The sequence below is a fragment of the Palaemon carinicauda genome, chromosome 41 (assembly GCF_036898095.1).
Source record: "Palaemon carinicauda isolate YSFRI2023 chromosome 41, ASM3689809v2, whole genome shotgun sequence".
Classification (NCBI taxonomy): domain Eukaryota; kingdom Metazoa; phylum Arthropoda; class Malacostraca; order Decapoda; family Palaemonidae; genus Palaemon; species Palaemon carinicauda.
In genome coordinates, this window is record NC_090765.1 from 29,611,960 (window position 1) to 29,639,459 (window position 27,500).

Sequence of the window (27,500 nt, forward strand, 5' to 3'; positions counted from 1 at the left end):
CTATTTTCAATTATTACGCATTTAGTGTTGATTTTTAACATTTTTGAAATATGTTGTTTTGAACCTTTTTAAACATCACAAAAGTAGATCATATTTATTTGATTGAACATATTCTAGTACACAAGATATTTTTTTTGTACCTTTTTATCTATTATAGCATTAAACATTGACCTTCCATGAAGCTTCTTCTTAACAACATCTAGTATTTATATCAGTGTCTATAACCTTGAAACTGTCAAAATTATTTTTAAACTGAAATTCCTCCCTGGACGAATTACAAACCCATATATCTTATTCTAATTCATTTATAAGAGATGGTTACTGTTTTTTTAATTATTTAAAAATCCTTTTTACTTCTCACTCTTTTTTGGCTTCTTGGCCAGCCTGTTATGTTAGCATCTTTCCATGGAGAATCCTCAGCAGGTCTTGCCCTTAATGGCCTTTGCGTCAGGATCTACATCTGGGTATAACTGGCGGGGTGGGGTCAAGTTAAGGAAGGTCTGGTGTCGGGCGTAATTAGGCGAGGCTCTGAAGTTCTTGTCTGTGCCGTGCAGGTGATCCAAAATGCCCATAACACCATAACACTGGTTGAATCTGGGGATGAGAATTGGTAGTCATATTAGTATTATTATTACTATTATTACCTCTTTAGTAATGATGTTTTTATAAATATACACTGCTATCAACTATAAAAGGATTTGTTTACTAAAAAAAAACATTTTATTTTGTGAACGAAACCTTACCATCATAAGAAAGTGCAAGATCGCAATATTCATATAAAGTTACACATCTCTTCATGGTTCTCTTTGAACGGGAAGATCTTAGTTCTAGTTAATCTTTGTAAGGCAAATAACTTTATATCAATTTCCGTACATTATAGGCTACTGCTATCCATCAGTTAAGCAGATGAATGTCAAATATTGTTTGAACATTCCAGTGTTTTAGTGTTGGACTGTAAGAAGAAATTTACGAGTCAGGGACAAATGTATTAATTTGCTTGGTTTAATCTGGTGTGTCATTACAGAACCATAGTGCAGCATCATTTATGAATAAATCGTTATGAGTTCCTTACTAACTAGAGAGGATGAAATACTTAGAAAGAAAACAATTTAATTATCTGACAACATTGCTTTAGAACGGGATAGGTCAGTAGTATTCTAGGTTGTGTCCAACAATGTACTCGTAAGACACAATTTTTATGTCCTAATCCTTTTAGTTTTATTCCAAATTAGAAGGGTAAAGTCTTCCTAGAACCTATGCTTTAGCTCCATCATTCCAATTAAAGTCGGAGCGAGTTTCTTTGAGTCCTCATTCTTCCCTTGGAAATGGGAATAGAAAAGGATGACGATCTGGCTCTTGTTTTGTTCAGTCTCTTCAGCTCCTTAATGATGTCTTTATTGCGAAAAAAAAAAAAAAAAAAAAAAAAACTTCAGAGGAGAAAATGGGACCCATTTAGAATACCGAATGGATAGTTACATTTTTTCAACACCAGACGGTTACAAGCCCAAAACATCAACATGCCAACTTATTAACCTGCAATATTCTGGTGACTGCCATTTTGGTCCACATCCCAGTCTTCAATTTTCCAAGTAATTGACTTGTACATAAATACAAGAAAAGTAAGGTTTAATACAGCAAACTAAACTAATCAGATTGTGGCTGTCTTCACCATCAATGATGAACAACTGTGGTGTCATTTTCTAAATACCTTAGCAACAAGGAATTTATAGAGGAAATGCCTGAGACTGACTACTAAGGTAGTAGTATAATAAAATATACATTATGTGTCAACTCTCCTCTGTGGTCTCAAGCAACTGGAACGTTTTCGTACTTCCCGTTTGTAGGAAATTATGAGCCTCACCAAGATAGATTGGATTCCACCCTTAAAGATTATAGATTAAACAGGATGCACAAACATGCAAGCTAGGCTCCGAACGCCTACTACTTGGGCTTAATCTCATGATCCGTATGCCCGATGAATGGCTTCAAAACAGATTCTTTACAAAAAACTTAGGAAATGAACACAAAATAAGACCTGGCCACCTCAAGAAGAGGTACAAAGACCAGACTGAATCAATCTTAAAGAAAGGCAAAATTCCATTATAGCACACACTACAAAAATACACAGAAGAGGCAAACCAAACTAGTCTCCACAACCCAAAAAGCCTCAGCTTACATCTGCAACATGTAGCAAAGCTTGCAATTCCAGGATTAGGCTAGTGAGCCAAAGCAATGCATATGGAGGGCAGGAGCAGTGCCACCACGTCTGAAAACTCATATTACTTCATTTATCATCTGAGGAAACTTTATGTCGTCATCGTCTACAATGAACTAGATTAGATTATTATAATTAAACGTTTTCTCTGAAGTCTGTAGTAAGACCCGTAATGTAAATCCTCTAATTGATAAATTTGAAATAATTTACTGGTTTGAGACCATAGAATATTTCATTTATAAAAGCCAATTCACCAATCATGTTGGTGATTGATTGATTGATTGATTTCAAGTTTTCAGGCATCCTGACATCTAAGGTCATTGACGCCGGTAACATTTAATTTATGTATACAAAGATAAAAAATAACATAATATAAAAAATAAAAGAGTATTCAATTAAAATCATAAAAGTTGAATGTCATAAAAGTTAAATAGTTTTCAGAAGACCTGCTTCTGAAATAAATCTAAAAATGCCACTTGCATAGTAGGACACATCATTTCCAAGAATCTTGGCAAGGATGAACCTGCCATCCTCACCTCGAGCCTCAAACAAATATCTATTCCTTAAGTTGTTATAATTTGGGGCATTCGGTCAACAAATGCCTCACTGTTAGAGGTTCATGTTGGTGAGCAAGCCAAAATAAACATGGGTTATATGAACACAATATTGCTCTCTGTTCAACATGCTTTGAATTACTACAGTACCACGACTATTTATGAGTCCTGCTGCCTAGACATTCTTTGAATTACTACAGTACCACCACTATTTATGAGTCCTGCTGCCTAGACATTCTTTGAATTACTACAGTACCACCACTATTTATGAGTCCTGCTGCCTAGACATTCTTTGAATTACTACAGTACCACCACTATTTATGAGTCCTGCTGCCTAGATATTCTTTGAATTACTACAGTACCACGACTATTTATGAGTCCTGCTGCCTAGATATTCTTTGAATTACTACAGTACCACCACTATTTATGAGTCCTGCTGCCTAGATATTCTTTGAATTACTACAGTACCACCACTATTTATGAGTCCTGCTGCCTAGACATTCTTTGAATTACTACAGTACCACCACTATTTATGAGTCCTGCTGCCTAGATATTCTTTGAATTACTACAGTACCACGACTATTTATGAGTCCTGCTGCCTAGACATTCTTTGAATTACTACAGTACCACCACTATTTATGAGTCCTGCTGCCTAGATATTCTTTGAATTAGTACCGTGCCACGACTCTTTATGAGTCCTGCTGCCTAGATATTCTTTGAATTACTACAGTACCACCACTATTTATGAGTCCTGCTGCCTAGATATTCTTTGAATTACTAAAGTACCACCACTATTTATGAGTCCTGCTGCCTAGATATTCTCGTCATTCGTGTCAACTGTTGCCAGATCATTATCACAATAAACATGCACCCTTTCTGTCTAGGTCCGTTTAAGATCAATATAAGAACTCTTCTTGCCTGTGTTGTATGAAATTTACAGTGCATACCAAATATGAAAGTATTGATCGTTCACATGTTCATATAGATCTACATTTTATTCATAACATTTATTTAGGAATTCGGTTGGTTGTTCGTTCGATACAACATGAAAAATAACATGAATATTTTTTTACATGTATATATAGTTATTTTATTACATATGAATTATTCTTATATCTAAACAAAACAGAAGATGATCTTCTAAATTATGATTACTTCCTGTAACTGAATTTATGATATTTCTGATATGAGATCGTGGTGGCTCAACCTATTTCATAACCCTCGTATGTTTATGAAGCACTCCAGTCATATTAGTGGATGAATGTCATTTATAATTATTTTTGTCTCCTTGCATAGTATTTTTTTTCTGGATTTACGAGTGTTCCCATATTTGGTTGCTTGAAAGTACATGTACACACGAATCATGTGCATGCATTGTATAGTTTGTGGCTTCTCGTTTATAAAGAGAGTTTGGAGGGTTCAGATTAATTTTTGTGCGTGTGATTTAAAAGAAAGCAGTATCAGTACAACCTTAATCTAGTAATATGAACGCAGAATATTCTCTCCCCACCAAAAAAAAAAAAAAAAAAAAAAAAAAAAAAAAAAATTCTTAACGGAAAAAATATTTATTGAGACAATTGTACTGTATACCGATATATTCTTGTGAAGCGTTAAGGAAATGGAAGCATGTGAATATATTGTTGTATTGGCTCAATAGTTTAGAAATTATGGTAAGAATTCCCTCTCGAATTATGGAAGGTCTGCTTTATGAAAGGGTACATGGAATTATCAGGAATTCATCCAGCAGTACATGGGATTATCGGTAATTCATCCAAGGTTTCATGAGATCATCAGGAATTCATCCAGGAGTACATGGGATTATCAGAAATTCATCCAGGAGTACATGGAATTATCAGGAATTCATCCAGGACTATATGGGATTATCAGGAATTCATCCAGGAGTACGTGGGATTATCAGAAATTCATCCAGGAGTACATGGAATTATCAGGAATTCATCCAGGACTATATGGGATTATCAGGAATTCATCCAGGAGTACATGGGATTATCAGAAATTCATCCAGGAGTACATGGGATTATCAGGAATTCATCCAGGAGTACACGGTAGTATCGGGAATTCATCCAGATTATCAGAAATTCATCCAGAAGTACATGGGATTATCAGGAATTCATCCAGGACTACATGGGATTATCAGGATTTCGTCCAAGGGTACAGGGAATTATAAGGAATTCATCCAGGAGTACATGGGATTATCAAGAATTCATCCAAGTTTACAGGGGATTATCTGGAATTCATCCAAGAGTACGTAGGATTATCAGGAATTCCTCCAAGGGTACATGGGATTATCAGGAATTCCTCCTAGGGTACATGGGATTATCAAGAATTCATCCAGGAATACATGGGATAATCAGGAATTCATCCAAGGGTACCGCGAATTATCAGGAATTCACCCAGGAGTACATGGGACTATCAGGAATTCATCCAAGGGTACAAAGGATTATCAGGAATTCGTCCAAGAGTAGATAGGATTATCAGGAATTCCTCCTAGGGTACATGGGATTGTCAGGAATTCCTCTAAGGGTACATAGGATTATCAAGAATTCATCTAGGAGTACAAGAGATTATCAGGAATTCATCCAAGAGTAAATAGGATTATCAGGAATTCCTCCAATGGTACATGGGATTATCAGGAATTCATCCAGGAGTACATAGGGTTATCAAGAATTCATCCAGGAGCACATAGAATCCTTAGTAATTCATCCAGGAATACATGGGACTAGCGGAAATTCGTCCAAGGGTACATGGGATTATCAAGAATTCATCAGGGATTTATGCAGGAGTACATGAGATTATCAGGAATTCATCCTGGTGTATATGGTTTATCAAGAATTCATCAAGGAGTATATGGGATTATCAGGAATTCATCCAGGAGTCAGGAATTCATCATGGGGTACATGGGATTATCAGAAATTCATCCAGGAATACATGGGATTATCAGGAATTCATCCAGAGATACATGGGCTTATTAAAAATTCATTCAGGAGTACATGGTATTATCAGAAATTTATCCAGTACATGGGATTATCAGGAATTCATCCAGGGGTACATGGGATTATCATGAATTCATCCAGGAGTACATGGCATTATCAAGAATTCATCCAGGGGTACATGAGATTATCAAGAATTCATCGAGGATACATGGGATTATCAGGAATTCATCCAGGAGTACATTGCATTATCAGGAATTCATTCAGGGGTACATGGGAATATCAGGAATTTATGAAGGAGTACATGAGATTATCAGGAATTCATCCTTGTGTATATGGTTTATCAAGAATTCATCAAGGGGTATATGGGATTATCAGGAATTCATCCAGGAGTACATGGGATTATCAAGATTTCATCCAGGGGTATATGGGATTAGGAAGAATTCATCCATGAGTACATGTGATTATCAGGAATTCATCCAGGGGTACATGTGATTACCAAGAAAATTCATCCAGGGGTACATGGGATTAGCAGGAATTTATCCAGGGGTACATGGGATTATCAAGAATTCGTCGAGGTGTACATGGGATTAGGAAGAATTCATCCAGGAGTACATGTGATTATCAGGAATTCATCCAGGGGTACATGTGATTACCAAGAAAATTCATCCAGGGGTACATGGGATTAGCAGGAATTTATCCAGGGGTACATGGGATTATCAAGAATTCGTCGAGGTGTACATGGGATTTTCAGGAATTCATCCAGGAGTTCATGGGATTATCAGGAATTCATCAAGGGGTACATGGAATTATCAGGAATTCATCCAGGGGTACATGGGATTATCAAGAATTCGTCGAAGGGTACATGGGATTATCAGGAATTCATCCAGGAGTTCATGGGATTATCAGTAATTCATCCAGGAGTTCATGGGATTATCAGGAATTCATCCAGGGGTACATGGGATTACCAAGAATTCGTCTAAGGGGACATGGGATTATCAAGAATTTATCGAAAGGTACATAGGATTTTCAGGAATTCAAGAAATCTTTTAAGCAGAAGGGCTAAAATACTGTCAGAGCTCCTGAAACTCTCTCTCTCTCTCTCTCTCTCTCTCTCTCTCTCTCTCTCTCTCTCTCTCTCTCTCTCTCTCTCACACGATCCAGCTAGTTCACAGACGGTATTAAACCCGAAAGCGTAATCTTCCACTTCTGTCAAGTCAAGAAGTCACTAGTTAATAGTTCTTAAAAGCCAACTTCATCCACATAGATTCAAATGTGTTATTAATCATTACAACCAGTAAATTTTCTGTTGTGCCTAATGCTTGAGGAACATAACAAAATTGACTTACTTGAGATGATGGAAATCATGGGCCTCAGGAGATGGGAAGAATGGGAGATGATATCCACAGTGAGCGTTAAGAGTGTTCATTGTAGCCAATGCACTCCAGAGCCACATCGTGGCTGGGTGGGACCCAAGAACCAAGGGTCCGAGCAACACGGGCCCCATGTTTCCAAAAGTGTACTCTAGAGGATGGACATATAACGCTGAATACACTATGGGACTCTGCCATTCATGGTGTATCTTGTGAATGTGTTTATACAAGGAACGGTGATGGATTAACCTGCAAATATATAACTACATTTAAGTTATATGAAACTATATAAAACTGCAACACTCAATAGGATAAATAATTGAAGTCTTCATATTTATATAGAATTTTTGTTATTGTATGAAACTACAGTGATATGCAGTGAAGGATTTTTAAAGCCTGTGAATTTAAAATGGCACCATATTCTCGATAAAGGCCACAAACAGAAAAATATTCTTAGAAGCATAATATTTGGGTTTGAATATATAATTCTTAGAATTTTTATCTTAGTTTGAAAATCAACGCCATATTTCAGTGTAAAACATCGTGTGGAGAACTTTAAAAGAATTATGATAAATTTACAAGCTGATGTGTTGCTATCTATGAATTGCAAAACTCTTCGCTTTTAACCCCATGTTCATAGATCTTAAATGGGGTTTAATATATCTAAATATACAATATATATATATATATATATATATATATATATATATATATATATATATATATATATATATATATATATATATATATATATATTAAGCAAAGCATTCTTTTGAGATGACAGATGCCCCTACCTGTGTGCGTAATAGAAGCCAATTTCGATGAAGAGGACATAGATGGACAGCTCAAAAAGTACCCAGTGGAATGTTGGCAACTGCTGCGAACGGTCATATCCCCTCACCTGCAGGAGGTAATAGCCTGCACTCATAAAGGGAACTCCAGCGAAGATCTGGTTGAAGCTCACCAATCCGAATGTCTGCAAAGATAATAATGAGGTAAAGGACTGCATTGGGAGACTCTGCTTCTGGCGTGGTGGTGCTTCAAACCTTAATCTTCGTCAGACGAAATGTGAGGATACAATCTCTGCCTGTATGGTAAGCTTATTCCTGTATATTTTTCTTATCATTTTGGATATTTCTAATTTACATATGTTTATTTATATATTTATCCAACCCTAACTGTAGGAAGAAGAAGAAATAGTTGCATTTGATCTGCAAATTTCAAAGAAATTAAAGTTCTTTAGAACGAATGTACAGCTACACGTCAACAAATACAGTAGCAATATAAGCTTTGAACTGACCGAGGACGAAGTGATTACTATTTGCAGTACATGTAATACCTATTATGATGGATGGGGAAGCTTCAATTATTGGAATTTCCTACCAGATCTCTATGGATTTAGGAAATGGAAAATCAAACCTTTATTTAAACATTACTGTTAAGTCTCTCTCTCTCTCTCTCTCTCTCTCTCTCTCTCTCTCTCTCTCTCTCTCTCTCTCTCTCTTATACAGTTATATCTTTTATGTTTGCTGTCGTAAACTTATAGTTTTGTTTTCTTTGTTTCTTTTGAAACTTGAAACCAAAGACATTGTTATAGTATTTCTATTTGACATTTTACAATATAAAATATCTGATGAAAAAGACTGTAACAATGCGGTGATAACAGTAACAAAATAATCTCTCTCTCTCTCTCTCTCTCTCTCTCTCTCTCTCTCTCTCTCTCTCTCTCTCTCTCTCTCTAATACTGATTTGATTATACTTTTGTAATTTGTTGTAAATCTGGACCGTTTTTTTATCTCATTATAATATATTGATATATATAATTCTTTCTTTTTATTAAAAAGTGTTATTGAAAGTATTCCTAACTATCTTGAAACGACACAGAGGTAATCATCAAGGTAATCGGGTAGTGAGTTGTCCTATCTCCCATAGGTAGAGACTGGGTCCTGTAGATAAATATATTTAAAGGACCCTGGATAAAGGTAGTTTACCTGATGCAGTCTTCTGACCACTAAGTCTAAAATAAAATAACTTTGAAAATACTCTCTGTGATTTGCATAGTTGCTATATTAAAGATATATATATATATATATATATATATAAATATGTATATATATATATATAGTATATATATATATATATATATATATATATATATATATATATATATATATATATATATATATATATATATATATATATATATATATATATAAAGGTTTGTAACTTTAGGTAAGAAAATATTGAAGTTAGAAATTACAAGATAACTTGATTACTTTCTTATTTGTTGACATAAAATCATACATCTTTTTTAAAGAAAGCTCATATATATATATCTATATCTATATATATATATATATATATATATATATATGTAAAGGTTTGTAATTTTAGGTAAGAAAATATTGAAATTAGAATTTACAAGATAACTTGATTACTTTAAGTTGACATAAAATCATACATCTTTTTTAAAGAAAGCTCTTAAAAGATATCATAAAATGATAACATGATTTAAAAAAAATACTTTAGATTTGGGAAATAGTGTTCTTGGTTTATCATAAGTTTGAAGAGTCCTGTTTGTAAAGATGAAAAAAAGGTTTGTGATTTTAGATTAGAAAATATTGAAGTTAGATTTCACATAAAATTTCTGATAACTCGATAACTTTCTTATTCGTTGACATAAAATCATACATCTTTTTTAAAGAAAGCTCTTGAAAGATATCACAAAATGATAACATAATTAAAAAAAATGTTTACATGTGGGAAATCGTGTTCTTGGTTTATCATAAGTTTGAAGAGTCCTGTTTGTAAAGATAAAAATAAGGTTTGTGATTTTAGATTAGAAAATATTGAAGTTAGATTTCACATAAAATTTCTGATAACTCGATAACTTTCTTATTCGTTGACATAAAATCATACATCTTTTTTAAAGAAAGCTCTTGAAAGATATCACAAAATGATAACATAATTAAAAAAAATGTTTACATGTGGGAAATCGTGTTCTTGGTTTATCATAAGTTTGAAGAGTCCTGTTTGTAAAGATAAAAATAAGGTTTGTGATTTTAGATTAGAAAATATTGAAGTTAGATTTCACATAAAATTTCTGATAACTCGATAACTTTCTTATTCGTTGACATAAAATCATACATCTTTTTTAAAGAAAGCTCTTGAAAGATATCACAAAATGATAACATAATTAAGTTTGAAGAGTCCTGTTTGTAAAGATAAAAATAAGGTTTGTGATTTTAGATTAGAAAATATTGAAGTTAGATTTCACATAAAATTTCTGATAACTCGATAACTTTCTTATTTGTTGACATAAAATCATACATTATGAAAACTAGCTCTTTAAAGATATAAAGTGATAACAATTTTGTTTTTATTTGTGTAAAACAGAGGTCCCATCATTGATTGATATCAATGACTCATTTGGACAAGATAGGGGGTCAAAGAATGCCGGATTATCACAGGGGATTGATTGAAATGTCGGGTTAAACGACAATACATTTAATAATACATTTAAATACAATTTAATGACATATTGGAACGGTTGTAGCCATGTCAATGGACTTCTACCCCCTTGCTAGTTCCGAGCAAACACATCTTTCCTATTAATGATGTTAACCAATTCAATAAAAGGAATTGTTATAAGTTTTCATATTTAGTGTTACCCATGGTATTTATGTTTTTTTTTTTTACTCATTATTAATTTTATGGCTGTTATTATTATTGCTATCATCCTATTTGGTCAGGAAGACTAAAAAAGTGATGGATAACCAGATGTAAAAATTTAATGGAACCTTCTGAACATTATTAATGAAAGAAAGACGAAATAATCCCTACCTTTAAAGACAGAATTGAATATCATTGTTATCTATATATCTACATAGTTACTGTTTTTTTATTGTTTTTTTTCCTATCTGGGGATCGAGGAAGGATTAGATTTCGCCAGTCGTCTCTATCTTGAGCTTTTAAATCAATACTTATCTATTCATCATCTCCTTCTGCAAGCTTCATAGTCCTCAGCCATGTAGGCCTGGATCTTCCAACTCTTCTAGTGCCTTGTGGAGCCCAGTTGAAAGTTTTTTTAGCTAATATATCTTGCGGAGTACGAAGAGCATGCCCAAACTACCCCTTACCATGATCTCATCCACATATGGCACTTAAGTAATCTCTTTTATAGTTTAATTTCTAATCCTGTCCTGCCTTTTAACTTCCAATATTCTTGTGAGGGCTTTGTTCTCATATATGCTAAATCTGTTGGATAATGTTTTATTGCCATACTACGACTCATGTCCATACAGTATATATAATTTCAGGCGATTTGATTTCAAAATTTTACTTAACCCAGCCAATGTCGGATTTGATTTTTTCAATCTCATTATATATATATATATATATATACACAGTATATATACATATATATATACACAGTATATATATATATATATATATATATATATATATATATATATATATATATATATATATATATACTCCTTTTCTGTCACGTTCAGGGGGGAGAAAATAATCATACTCTGGTGAAAGAGGTTACCCCGAAACGTACACTCGGAAACCACACACTCCCTCAAATTGCCTTTTCAGCGGGTTGTAGTTTGGAAAACCGGGAAGGGGTGGGAGTGGTTGAATCTGTGCGCGAATCTGTGTGTGTCTGTCTAAATATAGACGTCATTTTTGACGGCTCGGGTATACACTATAGTCCATTTCTTTTAGCGATGCATATTTACACCGACCTGCAGCGGTGCCCTTTTAGCTCGGAAAAGTTTCCGGGTCGCTGATTGGTTGGACAAGATAATTCCAACCAATCAGCGATCACGAAACTTTTCCGAGCTAAAAGGTCACCGCTGCGAGTCGGTGCAAATATGCATTGCTAAAAGAAATGGACTATAGTGTCGACATAATATACATATTTCTATAAGTGACATCGTTTTCCTCGCTATACCTTTGCTACTTCTCACCTTGAGTAGAGCTCGAAACTGCGGAGGTTCGTTAGTGCCAGGCTGCATCTTGTATCTCTTTGCGAATGAATGGAGGCTCGTCACGTCCAGGAGAAGGTACAGGGTCCCGACCCCCCAGTAAACGCAATAACTCATGATTGCTGGACCTGAGAGGAATGTTTCAAAGGTTAGATGGTCATTTATATTTCATTAGATTCATACATATGATTTTGTGTTGTGAGTCTCTCTCTCTCTCTCTCTCTCTCTCTCTCTCTCTCTCTCTCTTTCAAAGGTTAGATGGTCATTTATATTTCATCAGATTCATACATATGATTTTGTGTTGTGAGTCTCTCTCTCTCTCTCTCTCTCTCTCTCTCTCTCTCTCTCGAAGGTTAGATGGTCATTTATATTTCATCAGATTCATACATATGATTTTGTGTTGCGAGTCTCTCTCTCTCTCTCTCTCTCTCTCTCTCTCTCTGTTTCGAAGGTTAGATGGTCATTTATATTTCATTAGATTCATACATATGATTTTGTGTTGCGAGTCTCTCTCTCTCTCTCTCTCTCTCTCTCTCTCTCTCTGTTTCGATGGTTAGATGGTCATTTATATTTCATTAGATTCATACATATGATTTTGTGTTGTGAGTCTCTCTCTCTCTCTCTCTCTCTCTCTCTCTCTCTCTCTCTCTCTCCTGAGCCGTAGCGTGTGTGCCGTAATCTTTCACAGTCTTAAATTATAGTTTTCTTTCTTTTAATTCGATTGATCACAAACCTTTGCCTATTTTATTATTCACCGTATTCTCGAGCTAATTATTTATATAATCATAATTACTCCTATTTTTTTTTCACTTCCTTCACTCTTTAATCACATTTGTGGTACCTGTTTTGTTGGAAATTAGCATGCTTGTTTTATAAGAGCGTATCCAGAATATAAAATATAACAGGAATTATAATTTTGATTATATTTAATTGTAGGGTATACATCTTTTTATAATTAATGATACACGGATGGATAAAGATGTGTACGATGCAACCATGCACGTATTCACACACACACACACACACACACACACACACACATCTCCCGCATCTCTTGTTGAAAGTAACCAAATATCCTTTATTGGATGATCAAATGCGTCACTCTTGTCCCTAGAGTCAATTCTTTTTAGCGAGGCAGATTTGCACCGACTCGCAGGGTGCCCTTTTAGCTCGGAAAAGTTTCCTGATCGCTGATTGGTTGGACAAGATAATTCTAACCAATCAGGTAGCAGGAAACTTTTTTCCGAGCTAAAAGGGCACCGCTGCGAGTTGGTGCAAATGCGCTTCATTAAAAAAAATTGAGTATAGTTAAAGCATGCACTTATATAAGTGAAAAAATAACTCATTGAGTTCTCGATTGATCATCTCAATGTTTTAACAATGAAAAAGACTTACGGACATGTAGCATTGGAGAAAAGGTTCGATCTCAAGTGAATTATGTTATTTTGGTGCATGTTGTCAAGCCCTATATGATAGTTTGGATATGCTACGAGAGCTTAGTTGAAGCAGCAATCATGAAGGAATTCGCCCACATATTATTATCAGACTGACGTGATTACTATTTTTTTTCTCAGGTTGTCATATTATTTGTTATTTCATTCATCGATGTTCTTTTTTTTTATTATTCAAATGATGATTGTTGTTGGATATTACTTTTTTTATTGTTTTATTACAATTAGAGTGGCATATTGGAAACGTCCATGCCTGGCGTTCCGCTGGACGGGAGATCGAGTCAAGCTGAAACTCGATAGTTTCTTGTTGTGTCTTCAACCTCACCATCCTAGAGATGGGAGTGTTGGAGCTTCATGCTGATTCAACAGCGGCCAATGCCTGATCCTCCTTAGTCCTAACTTGGGTGGAGGGACGGATTGGGCGCTGATCATATGGATATATCGCTACCTCATTGCAAGAGGGTCGTAACTCCAAATTCCTGATTTTTCAGGAGACGCATTTGAAAGTTGCTAAGTCCTATGCATTTGATCATGTTTCACAAATCTTCTTAGTGCCATCTCTCAGCCGCTAATTCACCTAGATTTACGACTCTTTTACCAAAAGATGCAGAATCAATTCGGCAATCTTATACACCATATAACTCAAAACTAGCAAATTTGGAGTTACGACCCTCTTGCAATGAGGTAGCGATATGGTCAGTCTATAGGGTATCGTCACTGTCCCTTGCCATTCTTGAGTGATCTTTAAATCAGAGTTTTTTTTTTTTTTTTTTTTTTTTTTTTTTTTTTTTTTTTAGTGATGCCATTTTTATAGAAACTGTATGTTGTTTTGCATTGCATCTATGTTGTAATTATATCACTGCAGGCCACTAAAGCTTAAATCTATAGTAAGTCATGATGTGCCAATATATAAGAAAGTTATAAAAACAAAGGATCAAATTCATCATGACATCTGTGACTTCTAAAGGTCATGTTTAATTTCATTTTTTTTTTTCCCATCAAATACAAGTACCGTAATCATCATCAAGTACTTTAAGATTGATAAGTTTAGAGGAACCACCGATTAACTTTCCTTTTTACTTGTCAATCTCCCAGGGGGGCCAGTATCAGTACTTGATCAATACTAGATGATAAAAGTGATGACCTCAGCCAGTCATGGGCAGATATGCAAATGTTTTTTTTTTTTTTTTTTTTTTTTTTTTTTAAGATTTTATGTCATCGTGACATTCATTTAGCATTGGATGAATCAGCATTTGATCATAAGTTGTTCTTGTTGCTAATCGTTGAGTACACGCAATTTAAAGGTGTCGTATCTACTTTTAAGAAAAGCAGATCACACATGACTGCGCAAGACTGATGATGATTGTAGACGAGCTTAAAATATTTTTATGACTTAGAGACTTTTAACTATTGTTCTTAATTAATCAAATCATTCAATTGTACCGACGCACATTTTCCCCTATTATCATTTCGGGCCATGATTTAATTTAACCGGGACCCGGTGGAAAAATAGGTTGGTATTAACCGAAGAGTAGAGGAAAAATAAGTTGGTATTAACCGGAGAGTAGAGGAAAAATAGGTTGGTATTAACCGGAGAGTAGAGGAAAAATAGGTTGGTATTAACCGGAGAGTAGAGGAAAAATAGGTTGGTATTAACCGGAGAGTAGAGGAAAAATAGGTTGGTATTAACCGGAGAGTAGAGGAAAAATAGGTTGGTATTAACCGGAGAGTAGAGGAAAAATAGGTTGGTATTAACCGGAGAGTAGAGGAAAAATAGGTTGGTATTAACCGGAGAGTAGAGGAAAAATAGGTTGGTATTAACCGGAGAGTAGAGGAAAAATAGGTTGGTATTAACCGGAGAGTAGAGGAAAAATAGGTTGGTATTAACCGGAGAGTAGAGGAAAAATAGGTTGGTATTAACCGGAGAGTAGAGGAAAAATAGGTTGGTATTAACCGGAGAGTAGAGGAAAAATAGGTTGGTATTAACCGGAGAGTAGAGGAAAAATAGGTTGGTATTAACCGGAGAGTAGAGGAAAAATAGGTTGGTATTAACCGGAGAGTAGAGGAAAAATAGGTTGGTATTAACCGGAGAGTAGAGGAAAAATAGGTTGGTATTAACCGGAGAGTAGAGGAAAAATAGGTTGGTATTAACCGGAGAGTAGAGGAAAAATAGGTTGGTATTAACCGGAGAGTAGAGGAAAAATAGGTTGGTATTAACCGGAGAGTAGAGGAAAAATAAGTTGGTATTAACCGGAGAGTAGAGGAAAAATAGGTTGGTATTAACCGGAGAGTAGAGGAAAAATAGGTTGGTATTAACCGGAGAGTAGAGGAAAAATAGGTTGGTATTAACCGGAGAGTAGAGGAAAAATAGGTTGGTATTAACCGGAGAGTAGAGGAAAAATAGGTTGGTATTAACCGGAGAGTAGAGGAAAAATAAGTTGGTATTAACCGGAGAGTAGAGGAAAAATAGGTTGGTATTAACCGGAGAGTAGAGGAAAAATAGGTTGGTATTAACCGGAGAGTAGAGGAAAAATAGGTTGGTATTAACCGGAGAGTAGAGGAAAAATAGGTTGGTATTAACCGGAGAGTAGAGGTCCCCTTTTTGTTTTGTTTCATTGTTGGTGTCGGCTACCCCCCAAAATTGGGGGAAGTGCCTTGGTATATGGATGGATGGATGGATTAACCGGAAGTCAATTTTCGATTCTTTTATGAAATTTTATGTTAAGCATAATATGGATCCAGCTTTTCGACTTGTTTGCGAGTTACCCGTCACGGAACTCTGGATTACTCGATAAAATCAATCCTCTTCTGCGGTTAGCTTTCCTCCTCAGGATGAATGCTCAATGAAATCATAGTCTTCAAACGTGTTTTGAATCCTTTACAGAATCCCACATAACATCTTGCGGAATAGATATTTGTTTGAGGCTCGAGGTAAGGGTGGCAGGTTCATCCTTGCCAAGATTCTTGGAAATGATGTGTCCTACCATGCAAGTGGCATTTTTAGATTTCTTTCAGAAGCAGGTCTTCTGAAAAATATTTAACTTTTATGACACTCAATTTTTATGATTTTAATTGAATACTCTTTTATTTTATTTTTTTTATTTCATTTTTTACTTTTGTATACATAAATTAAATGTTACCGGCGTCAATGACATTAGATGTCAGGATGCCTGAAAACTTTAAATCATTCATTCATTCATTCACCCACAAAATGAGCAGCGCCTTATCGATATTTGTGAGTTTGCTTCATTTCGATTTTCGTCTTCCAAATCGACTTGAAGTGGATTTATTAAATTCCTTATTGCTAACCTTGAAATTAAACGATGCTTAGCTTTATGTGCAATTTTTTCCATCCTGGTTCCTAACTATTCACTCCACAAAATAAGTGTGCGTACACTCTATCGTATAAAATATGTGCAAAGCATTTAAGCTTATAACTCATTACTGCAATTAAGGGTTTTTTTACCTGTACCATAAACAACATTTTAATGAAATTCTTAATCTTTACTTTTATCTCATTCTACCTTGAAATCAGTTGGTATAACACCTTGCTATCATCAGTTTTGGCAACTTATTGTGGTCAGTTCGGACCTTTTAACTTCGTCTTTCATATGCATTGCTCTACTTATATAAGCAACCTGATCCCTACTAGTATTTTGCAACCTATCCTCATGTCTTGTTACATTAATTGTCCTAATTTTGGACATGAAAAAAAAATGTTCTGTATTATTTTCTTCTTTGCATAGGTCACACATATCTTCTGTGTATTTTCCTTTGAAATTTGCTTTAAGCTTGAGCACTAGAAGAGTTGGGAGGCCCGGGCCTACATGGCCATCATTTCCTTCTATGAGTCCTTTGCATCATTTCCAATTACGTGTTTCCCCTGATGATAAAATTCTAGATTGAATTAGCAACGAGACTGATTGATAAGTAGCTAATTAGTTGTGCTAATTCATTCCTTTCGTCTTTTCTTCAATGGCTTCCTCTCTTTTCCATAATTCTTTTCATGATAATTTGAAATCAAATGTCATATCTTCCCAAGACTATACGATCCACCACACATCAAATGTCATATCTTCCCAAGATGTGCAGATCATTCTAAGTCTTGCTTTATGTGGTGTGAAGTTCACTAGCGCACAGTTTACTAAAAGTTCATTTCTCCCTTTACCAAAATGTGCATTATATAATGAATCTGATAAACTAGTGATAATGCAATTGAAAACTTCACGGGTTCAAACTTGGTGCAAATGCTTTTATGTTGAGTTTTTTTTTTTTTTGTTATTTGTTTTAATAAGTTTACCTTATCTAGATGTTTTCTTTTTCTTTTTCTTTTTCTTTTTGTTTATCCTTCGCCTCTCAGTTTATTTTTCGTACTGTGCTGCTTTCCTTATAGGGGCTTAGATGCTTACAGCGTTCCCTTTTTCCTACGAGGGTTGCAGATGGGCTCGTAATGATAATAATAACTAGAAAGACACTCTGAGAGTGCAGACCTCCGCCACCGCAGCTTATTTCTCGAAACCAGCTCCCCTCTCCCAGAATCAATTTAAACCGTAGGAGTATTTGAAGTCTGTGTGACAACCGAGTGCGAGCTTGGGGTTAAGGTTTGATTTTATCCGGTCGACCTTCTCCTTGACCTTGACCTTTGACTTAGGACTTTCAAAATTGAATCACTTCCACGTCTCAACATAAAAATCATTCCCTGAAAATTTCACTTCTCTGTGAGTAAAATTGGGGCCTAGAAGTTGTTCACAAACAGATAAACAGGGGCTAGAACATAACCTCCTTCCAACTTCATTGGCGGAGATAATGATAATAGCATTAACAATGACAACATAAATTACAGATAATTCCTAATTTAAATAATGTGTTCTGTTCAACTTAGTGCAGTCAACACAATTTTAAACCAAACCCGAAAAAGTTTACGTATGTCAACTTCATTGGGTGAATGCATTTTTTTTAACCTTAGAAATTAAATTGTAAGTACAGCATGACTTATTATTTGAAAGCCATACAATTTATTGGCACAACTTGTACAGAGGGTGTAAATTGAATTGAGACGAAATCTCAAAATTACTTTTACGACACTTTAAGAGGCATATATATATATATATATATACTGTATATATATATATATACATATATATATATATATATATATTGTACAGAGGGTGTAAATTGAATTGAGACAAAATCTCAAAATTACTTTTACGACACTTTAAGAGGCATATATATATATATATATATAGATAGATATATATAATATATATATATATATATATATATGTGTGTGTATATATGTATATATTTCATGCTACTTCATTTCCTTTGGTAATAGAAAATAGAAAAAAAAAATATATATTAGTTGATTAGACTGAAATTGCCCTTGTATGGCAGTTCCGCTTAACTTACCATAGACGAGGAGATTGAATTCATCATGACCACACAGATCAAGAATCTTATCCCATTGGTGTTGCCAGAAGTTGCCAGATGCTCCCCAGAAATGTTGCAGATGGCTGAAAATTTAAGGAAATTTCAACATCGCAATATTTATAGAAAAGTTTAATTTTTTATTTTACAAAGAATAAGCCACATTCATTTGGTGCAAAGATTAAATGGGCTAAGACGTTCACGAGTCCTTACTTTCTAAGATATTCAAGTAACTGACGGATATTATTAAAAAAAAAAGTCAAACTTTTCTGACGGTATACTTGTCTGCAACTTAGTGTACATATTCTAGTCGAAATTAATTGTTGGTACTTGGAATCGAAGTCAACCCAACTCCACAACGGTTGCAAATCATGTTTATCATACGTCTCCCTAATCCACAAATATCTCTTAATATTGAATGTATACTTTTCCTCAAAAAGTAATTAAAAATAATAAGTGCCTTTGCTCTGGCCAAGATTCTTATATATATATATATATATATATATATTATGTATATATATATATATATATATATGTGTATATATATGTATATATATATATATATATATATAATCATAATCATCATCGTCATCATCATCATCATCATCTCCTACGCCTATTGACACAAAGGGCATAGGTTAGATTTCGGCAGTCTTCTCTGTCTTGAGCTTTTAATTCAATACTTCTTCATTCATCATCCCCTTCTTCGCGCTTCATAGTCCTCAGCCATGTAGGCCTGGGTCTTCCAACTCTTCTAGGGCCTTGTGGAGCCCAGCTGAACGTTTGATGAACTAATCTCTCTTGGGGAGTGCAAAGAGCATGCCCAAACATCTCCATCTACCCCTCATCATGACCTCATCCACATATAGCTATCGAGTAATCTCTCTTATAGTTTCTAATTCTGTCCTGCCATTTAACTCCCAATATCCTTCTGAGGGCTCTGTTCTCAAATCTACTAAATCTATTGGAGATTGTTTGATTGTCATATCATGACTCAGGGTCTCTAATTCTAAAGACCCTGTATTGGAGATCATAGTTCCTAAATACTTTAATGATTCTACCTCATTAATCCTTTCTCCTTTCATTGATATTTCATTTTCAATTGCATACTCCGTTCTCATCATCTGTCTTTCTTCTATTTATCATCAACCCAAGCTCGTGTGATATTTCATGCATTCTGGTAAGCAAGCATTGCAAATCCTGTGTTGTTCTGCTAACAAGGACAGCATCATTAGCATACTCTAGGTCTGCTAAATTCCTATTACCAATCCAGTCCAACCCTTCTCCACCATCTCTGTCTGTTCTACAAATTACAAGGTCCACGAGGAGGATGGACAACATTGGTGACAACACATTTCCTTTGAGTGCTCCACTGTTCACTGGAAATTCATTTGATAAGACTCCCTTCACATTAACTTTGCACTTACTATGCTCATGAACAGACTTAATCAAATTTACATTTTTAAGACGAATTCCATAATAATGCAGGAGTCAACATAAAATTGGCAGGTGCACACTATCAAAGGCTTTTTCATAATCCATAAATGCCATCAAAAGTGGATTTCTATATCATATGCATTGTTGTACATGTCTCAAAATGAAAAATTGGTCAGTGCAACTTCTACCTTTTCTAAATCCTGTTTGTTCATCTCTCGTCTTTTCATCAATCTTTCTCTCTAGTCTCTTTAGAATAACCATTCTATATATTTTCATGTCAACTGACGTAAGTGTGATGCCTCTGTAATTATTGCAATCAGTCATGTCTCCTTTCTTAGCCATTTTCACCATCACCCATAATTCCCATTCATCAGGTTTTGCTTCTCCATGTCACATTCTACAAAATAATCTTTCAATCGCCTGAAATTACATATAAAAATCAGGTTATATATTAGTTTAGTGAGATCGGTGTTACTGTATGGATATGAGTCGTGGTATGACAGTGAAGCAATATCCAATAGATATTGTATATTTGAAACAAAGTCCTCAGAAGAATATTACGAGTTGAATGGCAGGACAGGATTAGAAAGGAAACTATAAGAGAGGTTATTCGAGTGTCATATGTGGATGAGATTATGATGAGGGGTAGATGGAGATGGTTTGGGCATGCTCCTCGCACTCCCCAAGAGAGATTAGTTCACCAAACTTTTAACTGGGCTCCACAAGGCACTAGAAGAGTTGGAATACCTAGGACTACATGGTGGAAGACTATGAAATTTAAAGTAGGAGATGATGAATGAAGAAGTATTGAATTAAAAGCTCAAGATAGAGACGACTGGCAAAATCTAATAGACGCCCTTTGCGTCAATAGGCGTAAGAGGAGATGATGATGATGATGATGATGATGATGATATATATATATATATATATATATATGTATATATATATATATATATATATGAAAATTGTGATTGGTGACTTCAATGCTAAAGTTGAAAGGAATAATCAAGGTATAGAGAATGTGATGAGTGTTGAGGGCCTTGGCCTAGTTGCAAATAAAAATAGAGCACATTATATAAGTTTCTGTTCAACAAAGCAATCTTGTCATTAGAGATACTCTTATCCGGCACAAGGACATCCACAAATATCCATGGACTTCAATATGTGACGAATTAAACAAAAGTCAAATAGATTACAAAGTCATTAATAAAAAGAGAGGGAGAACAATGAGAAATGTAGCAAGCTATATAGGTGCAGATATTGGTAGCGATCACCAGCTCCTCATTGCCACATTGAAATTAAAACGGAAAGCACCCAACAGGAATGTAAATAGGTTTGATATAACTAAGCCTCTAGAAGATGATTTAAAGGCCGCTCATGAATGGCAGAGGCAAAGCGTGAACTGGGAAATGATGAGTTAGAAGTATTGAATTTAAAGCTCAAGATAGAGACGACTGGCGAAATTTAACAGAGACCCTTTGCGTCAATAGGCGTAGGAGGAGATGATGATGATATATATATATATGTATGTATATATATACAGTATATATATATATATATATATGTATATATATATACAGTATATATATATATATATATATACAGTATATATATATATATATATATGTATATATATATACAGTATATATATATATATATATACAGTATATATATATATATATATAATGTACAGTATATATATATATATTTTTTATTTATATATAATATGATATATATATATATATATATGCTAATAATAATAATAATAATAATAATAATAATAATGAGAGAGAGAGGGGAGTTCTAAAACACAAAGATCCTTACTAAGTGAGAGTATTCCTAAGGGCCAGAAGAACCACAGAAGTTGTAGTTATGATGACGAGGGTCTTCTTGAGGGAAGACCACACCCTTCCCTCCGCGTCGATTTCCGCAATCTCCTTATTAGTGGACTCCTTTTCTCTATGGGGTTTTCTCAAAGTTTCCTCCATCCTTTCTGAAACGAAAAAAATCTGCTTTTTAGTATTGTAAGTTGCATAATACAGTTGATTTAGTAGTGTGCTGTGCAATATAGTTGCAATATTGTTCCATTGTATTAAGGTAAAGATATCAGCAACAGTTATTGGGGCATCGCTTTACTTGGTATACCAGGGAAGGTGTTTGGTAGGATATAGATTGAAGGAGTGAATAAGAAAGTTGACAAAACTATTAGGGCAACAATGGAATGTGTTTAGACTAGGTAGGTGGAGCATGGGTAGAATGTTTGTTATGAAATATATTTATATAAAATAATTTGGTGAAAAGAGGTTGAAATATGTTGAAAATATTTCGTTTAAGATACTTGATAGAATCGAAAAATCAGATCACAAAATTGTTTGTAAATATATGAAATAATGTAGCCTAAATATAATCTTCCGAAGACCCTACCTGAACAAGTTCAACTGTTATCTGATGACAATATGCCTATCTCTTGGTGATTTGTGGTCATTTATAAGACTCTCAGATTAGATAGGAGGTTATAAGATTATTACCAAGACTCCTGTAACCATATAGTTCTTGCTTGTAATGTACTCCCTTCCTCCCTCTCACACCCCCAGAGAGAGAGAGAGAGAGAGAGAGAGAGAGAGAGAGAGAGAGTGTGTTTAGTTGGGAGTGGGAGGAAGGGACAGAGGCTACATTCTCCCTTCATCACCACCACCACCCTCCCTCTCTCCCACACCCACAGTTGAGAGAGAGAGAGAGAGAGAGAGAGAGAGAGAGAGAGAGAGTTTGGGCGGAGGGGGAGTGAGGGACAGAGGCTACATTGTCCCACCATCACCACCACCACCCTCCCTTCCTCCCACACCCCCAAAAGAGAGAGAGAGAGAGAGAGAGAGAGAGAGAGAGGCTACATTCTCCCACCATCACCACCACCAACCTCCCTCCCTCTCAGATTAGATAGGAGGTTATAAGATTATTTCCAAGACTCCTGTAACCATATAGTTCTTGCTTGTAATGTACTCCTTGGCAGCGAATCTCTAAATTATGCGCCCCTGGAGATATGGTCACTGATCACTGATTAATAGTTACAAGTAATCTGTTAATAGGAAGTTATGATTAAGAACAAAATAACGCTTGAAAAAGCAACGCTGATTTTGAGCAAAATGAAAATCATAAGGTTAAAGATTATTCGTACCATTTAGAAAACGTTTAAAAGTTTCAGGAATAAACTATATTTGGGTATTAAGTAGAAAGTTTCAGGAATAAACTATATTTAGGGTATTAAGTAGAAAGTTTCAGGAATAAACTATATTTGGGTATTAAGTAGAAAGTTTCAGGAATAAACTCTATTTAGGGTATTAAGTAGAAAGTTTCAGGAATAAACTATATTTAAAGTATTAAGTAGAAAGTTTCAGGAATAAACATTATTTAGGGTATTAAGTAGAAATTGTTCAAAACGCCGTACGCTATAGCCATTACTTCCTGAGTCCCTCTGGAACCTAGATGCACCTACTTTTTAGTGTTCTACTATTCCATCTTGCTGCCCAAAATCATAACATTTATTTCGTAAAGTAACTGCGGGTACTCTTGAACTGAAAGCCTCCCTAGCTTCATGGATGACCCATTTGATCCAAATTAATTAGAAACATTGTTTACACAGACAAGTTGTTAATACTCTAAAAACGGAAAGATTTCATACTGTAACAATTGATCCAAAGTAATTAGAAACATTGTTTACACAGACAAGTTGTTACTACTCTAAAAAATGAAAGATTTCATACTGTAAACAAGTAAAATATCGAATAATAAACAAAACAGAACTATTGCATGAACTTCCGTGAAGGTTGTATCATTGGGGCAGTTTAGGTCACAAGGTTCGTCTGCTGGAAAGAGGTTAAGGTAAATTAATATGAAGTACTTGTTCCTGTGTACAATTTGATATCTTTCCTTCCCTTCATTCATTATCTACAAATTAAAACCACTCTAGCAGACACGATTATCACATCTGTTGTCATGGGTTTTTGGATGTTTGCTGTGTTTTTACATTTATGTAAGAATATATTTTCGTGCTTACTGATTCTTCGTCATAACTATCCACTCCCTGACTAATATATATATATATATATATGTGTGTGTGTGTGTGTGTATGCATATATATGTGTGTGTGTATGCATATATATGTGTGTATATATATATATATATATATATATACATATATATATATATATATATTGATTAATATTTATATTAGATATTGAGACATAGTATTTTCGAATTCCCTTCATGTCGAGTGAATTCAGTATTAAGATCAATCTCTTGCTTAATTATTGAACGCATGAAAGTCACGTGTGCAATTAGCTATCATAAACAGCCAGGTGTTAGAAACTTACCAATTGGAGGAGGTGAGATCATTTCGAGTTTTGAAGTATAAACCTGAATTCGAGAAGAGTATTTACTAGGCAGAAAACTCATCTCTCTTAAAAGCAGAGTGGTTTTAATAACCAACCGTCAGTTTTATTTTTTTATTTTTTTAAATTTTTTTTGAGCGGAATAAATTTGAGATGAAAAAACTCTTTATGACTTTAAATATATAAATATATATATATATATATATATATAGATAGATAGATAGATATAGATATATATATATATATATATATAGATATATATATATAGAGATATATTTATACATTTATATATATATATATCTATATATATATATATATATAAATATAAATATATATATATATATATATATATAGATAGATATATATATATATACATTTATATATCTATCTATCTATATATATATATATATATATATAAATATAAATATATATATATATATATATATGCATGTATGTATGTATGTATGCATGTATGTATATATGTGTGTAAATAATAATAGTAAAGATAGTAATGTTTATCTTTATTTTTCTTCATTATTGTTGAACATTTAAGCAATCAGTGTTAATTATTTTCATTTTTCCGGTTTCTAGTTTTCATTATTCTTTAGTCTTTCCTTCAGGTAAATCGAATAAAACATTTTTACAAAATCAAGTAAAGTCATCGATTTTCGAAAAAGCAAAGAAAAAGAAAAAATAAATTCACTTTTTGACTCTGTTTCTCTGTATTTGAATGGTGTTATTTATTGTTAGATGAAGTGTTCTTGTAATAAAGATCTATATATGGTAAAGGGGAGCTAAAATTGGATTAGTTAATGGTAAGTATTTTATTTATTACATTAAGCTTTTTACATATAGGCTCGAACGGTTCGTCGAACGCAGTTTCATAGACAAGTATTTGGGGGTATTTGGTTGTCGAACGGTTCGAAGAAATTCTGTCCTCACCTAACTTTAGTGCCCCCTTCATTGTCCACAAACCTTTTGCATTTGTGTCTGACTTCACCTCTTCGAACCGTTTGACATGCAGGTTTGACAGCCGGGTTCGACAAACCGGGTTCGACCGTTTAAATCCCGCATTACACATTATATTCGGACACTTACATGTGCACCCAACTGTGAAGGGGTATTGTCATTTGCCGGGGTCATGAAAAGAGAGTGAAGTTAGCAACCACATTCATAACGACTTGCTTTGATATCAAAAGGTTGCATGTTTGTATTTAGGTACAATATATATATATATATATATATATAAAATGTATATGTATATATATGTAAATGTATTTATATATGTATATATTTATGTGTATATATATGTATATGTATATGTATATATATATATATATATATATATGTATGTATGTATGTATGTATGTATATGTGTGTATATATATATATATATATATAAATCTCTCTCTCTCTCTCTCTCTCTCTCTCTCTCTCTCTCTCTATATATATATATATATATATATATATAAATCTATCTATATATATAAAGCCACAAATAGTTCTTGGATCATCGAATTCACTCAACTTAGGGTATACCATTACAAAAGGGGAACTACAGTATATATGATGTGCCTCCACCGATGATATGATTCGAATGTACGTAACTTAAATCGATATAAAATTAGTCAATCGCCATTTGGCTTCTCTTGGAAGCTTGGAAAATGTTACAAATTGGCATCCTTACTCCTCCGTGTAGTAAGTCACAAAATATACAGGACGTGCTGTTCGCAGCTCTATACTTAGTATTATTATTATTATTATTATTATTATTATTATTATTATTATTATTATTATTATTAAATGCTAAGCTACAACCCTAGTTGGAAAAGCAGGATGCTATAAGCCCAGGGGCCCCAACAGGGAAAATAGCTCAGTGAGGAAAGGAAACAAGGAAAAATAAAATATTTTAAGAATAGTAACAACATTAAAGTAAATATTTCCTATATAAACAATAAAAACTTCAACAAAACAAGAGAAAGAGAAACTAGATAGAATAGTGTGCCCGAGTGTACCCTCAAGCAAGAGAACTCTAACCCAAGACAGTGGAAGGCCATGGTACAGAGGCTATAGCACTATCGGTATTGAATAACAAAAAAGAAAATACTTTTTCTTGACGTTTTGAATGAGCGTTTATGCGGTAGAAATACACTTTATTAAAAGTGAAAGGTAGTCTGTGTAGGAGTAGGAAGAACAAAGAGTTATTGTGTCTAGAAGTGTTTGTAAATTGTAGGGCTTGAGAAAGTGTTATACTTGTAGTTTCACAAAGACTTGGGATCCAGTGAAAAAAGGCCAAATATGTTAATTAAAAGGTTATATGGGTAAGACAATAGGAGGACAGGAGTTAAACTTGTGGTGAGGAATATATATGATCAAGGAATGGATAAGAGTACGGGAAGTAAAATCTTTTTTCTTTTTTCTAGAGGAAGAAAAAAGAAAAAGGTTTTTACTTATCGTACTCTTATCCATTCCTTGATCATATATATTCCTCATCACAAGTTTAACTCCTATCTTCCTATTGTCTTACCCATATAATCTTTTAATTAAGAGAGAGACGACTGAGGAAATCTAACCGAGGCCCTTGCGTCAATAGGTGTAGTAGGAGATGATACATACATACACACACAAGATTAAGCACCAGCCACCCGTTGAGATACTACCACTAGAGACTTGTTGATCATATAGTACTACATTTAACCCTTCTCTGGTTACG

At 34.2% G+C, this 27,500-nt stretch overlaps 2 protein-coding genes across 8 annotated transcripts in view; one reads left to right on the plus strand and one right to left on the minus strand.

The window, feature by feature from the left end:
* LOC137632488 (F-box/WD repeat-containing protein 2-like) overlaps positions 1-27,500 on the plus strand; it is a 477,230-nt gene that overhangs the window by 388,216 nt on the left and 61,514 nt on the right. Inside the window, exon 1 of one of the 7 annotated variants that reach the window (XM_068364447.1) lies at positions 8,162-8,184. The exons of the other annotated variants lie outside the window; for them this stretch is intronic. Coding sequence (XP_068220548.1) covers positions 8,182-8,184 — 3 coding nt within the window. The 5' untranslated portion in view covers positions 8,162-8,181. Of the gene's footprint in view, positions 1-8,161; positions 8,185-27,500 lie in introns of those variants that run through there. 7 annotated transcript variants of the gene reach the window in all.
* Positions 81-27,500, minus strand: part of LOC137632490 (fatty acid hydroxylase domain-containing protein 2-like) — a 30,530-nt gene continuing 3,110 nt past the window's right edge. The window contains exons 2-7 of the mRNA XM_068364452.1: positions 22,227-22,395; positions 18,948-19,051; positions 12,070-12,215; positions 7,885-8,066; positions 7,067-7,339; positions 81-594 (exon numbers count right to left, since the gene is read on the minus strand). Of these exons, the coding sequence (XP_068220553.1) occupies positions 417-594; positions 7,067-7,339; positions 7,885-8,066; positions 12,070-12,215; positions 18,948-19,051; positions 22,227-22,390 (1,047 nt within the window). The 5' untranslated portion in view covers positions 22,391-22,395 and the 3' untranslated portion in view covers positions 81-416. The remainder of the gene's footprint in view (positions 595-7,066; positions 7,340-7,884; positions 8,067-12,069; positions 12,216-18,947; positions 19,052-22,226; positions 22,396-27,500) is intronic.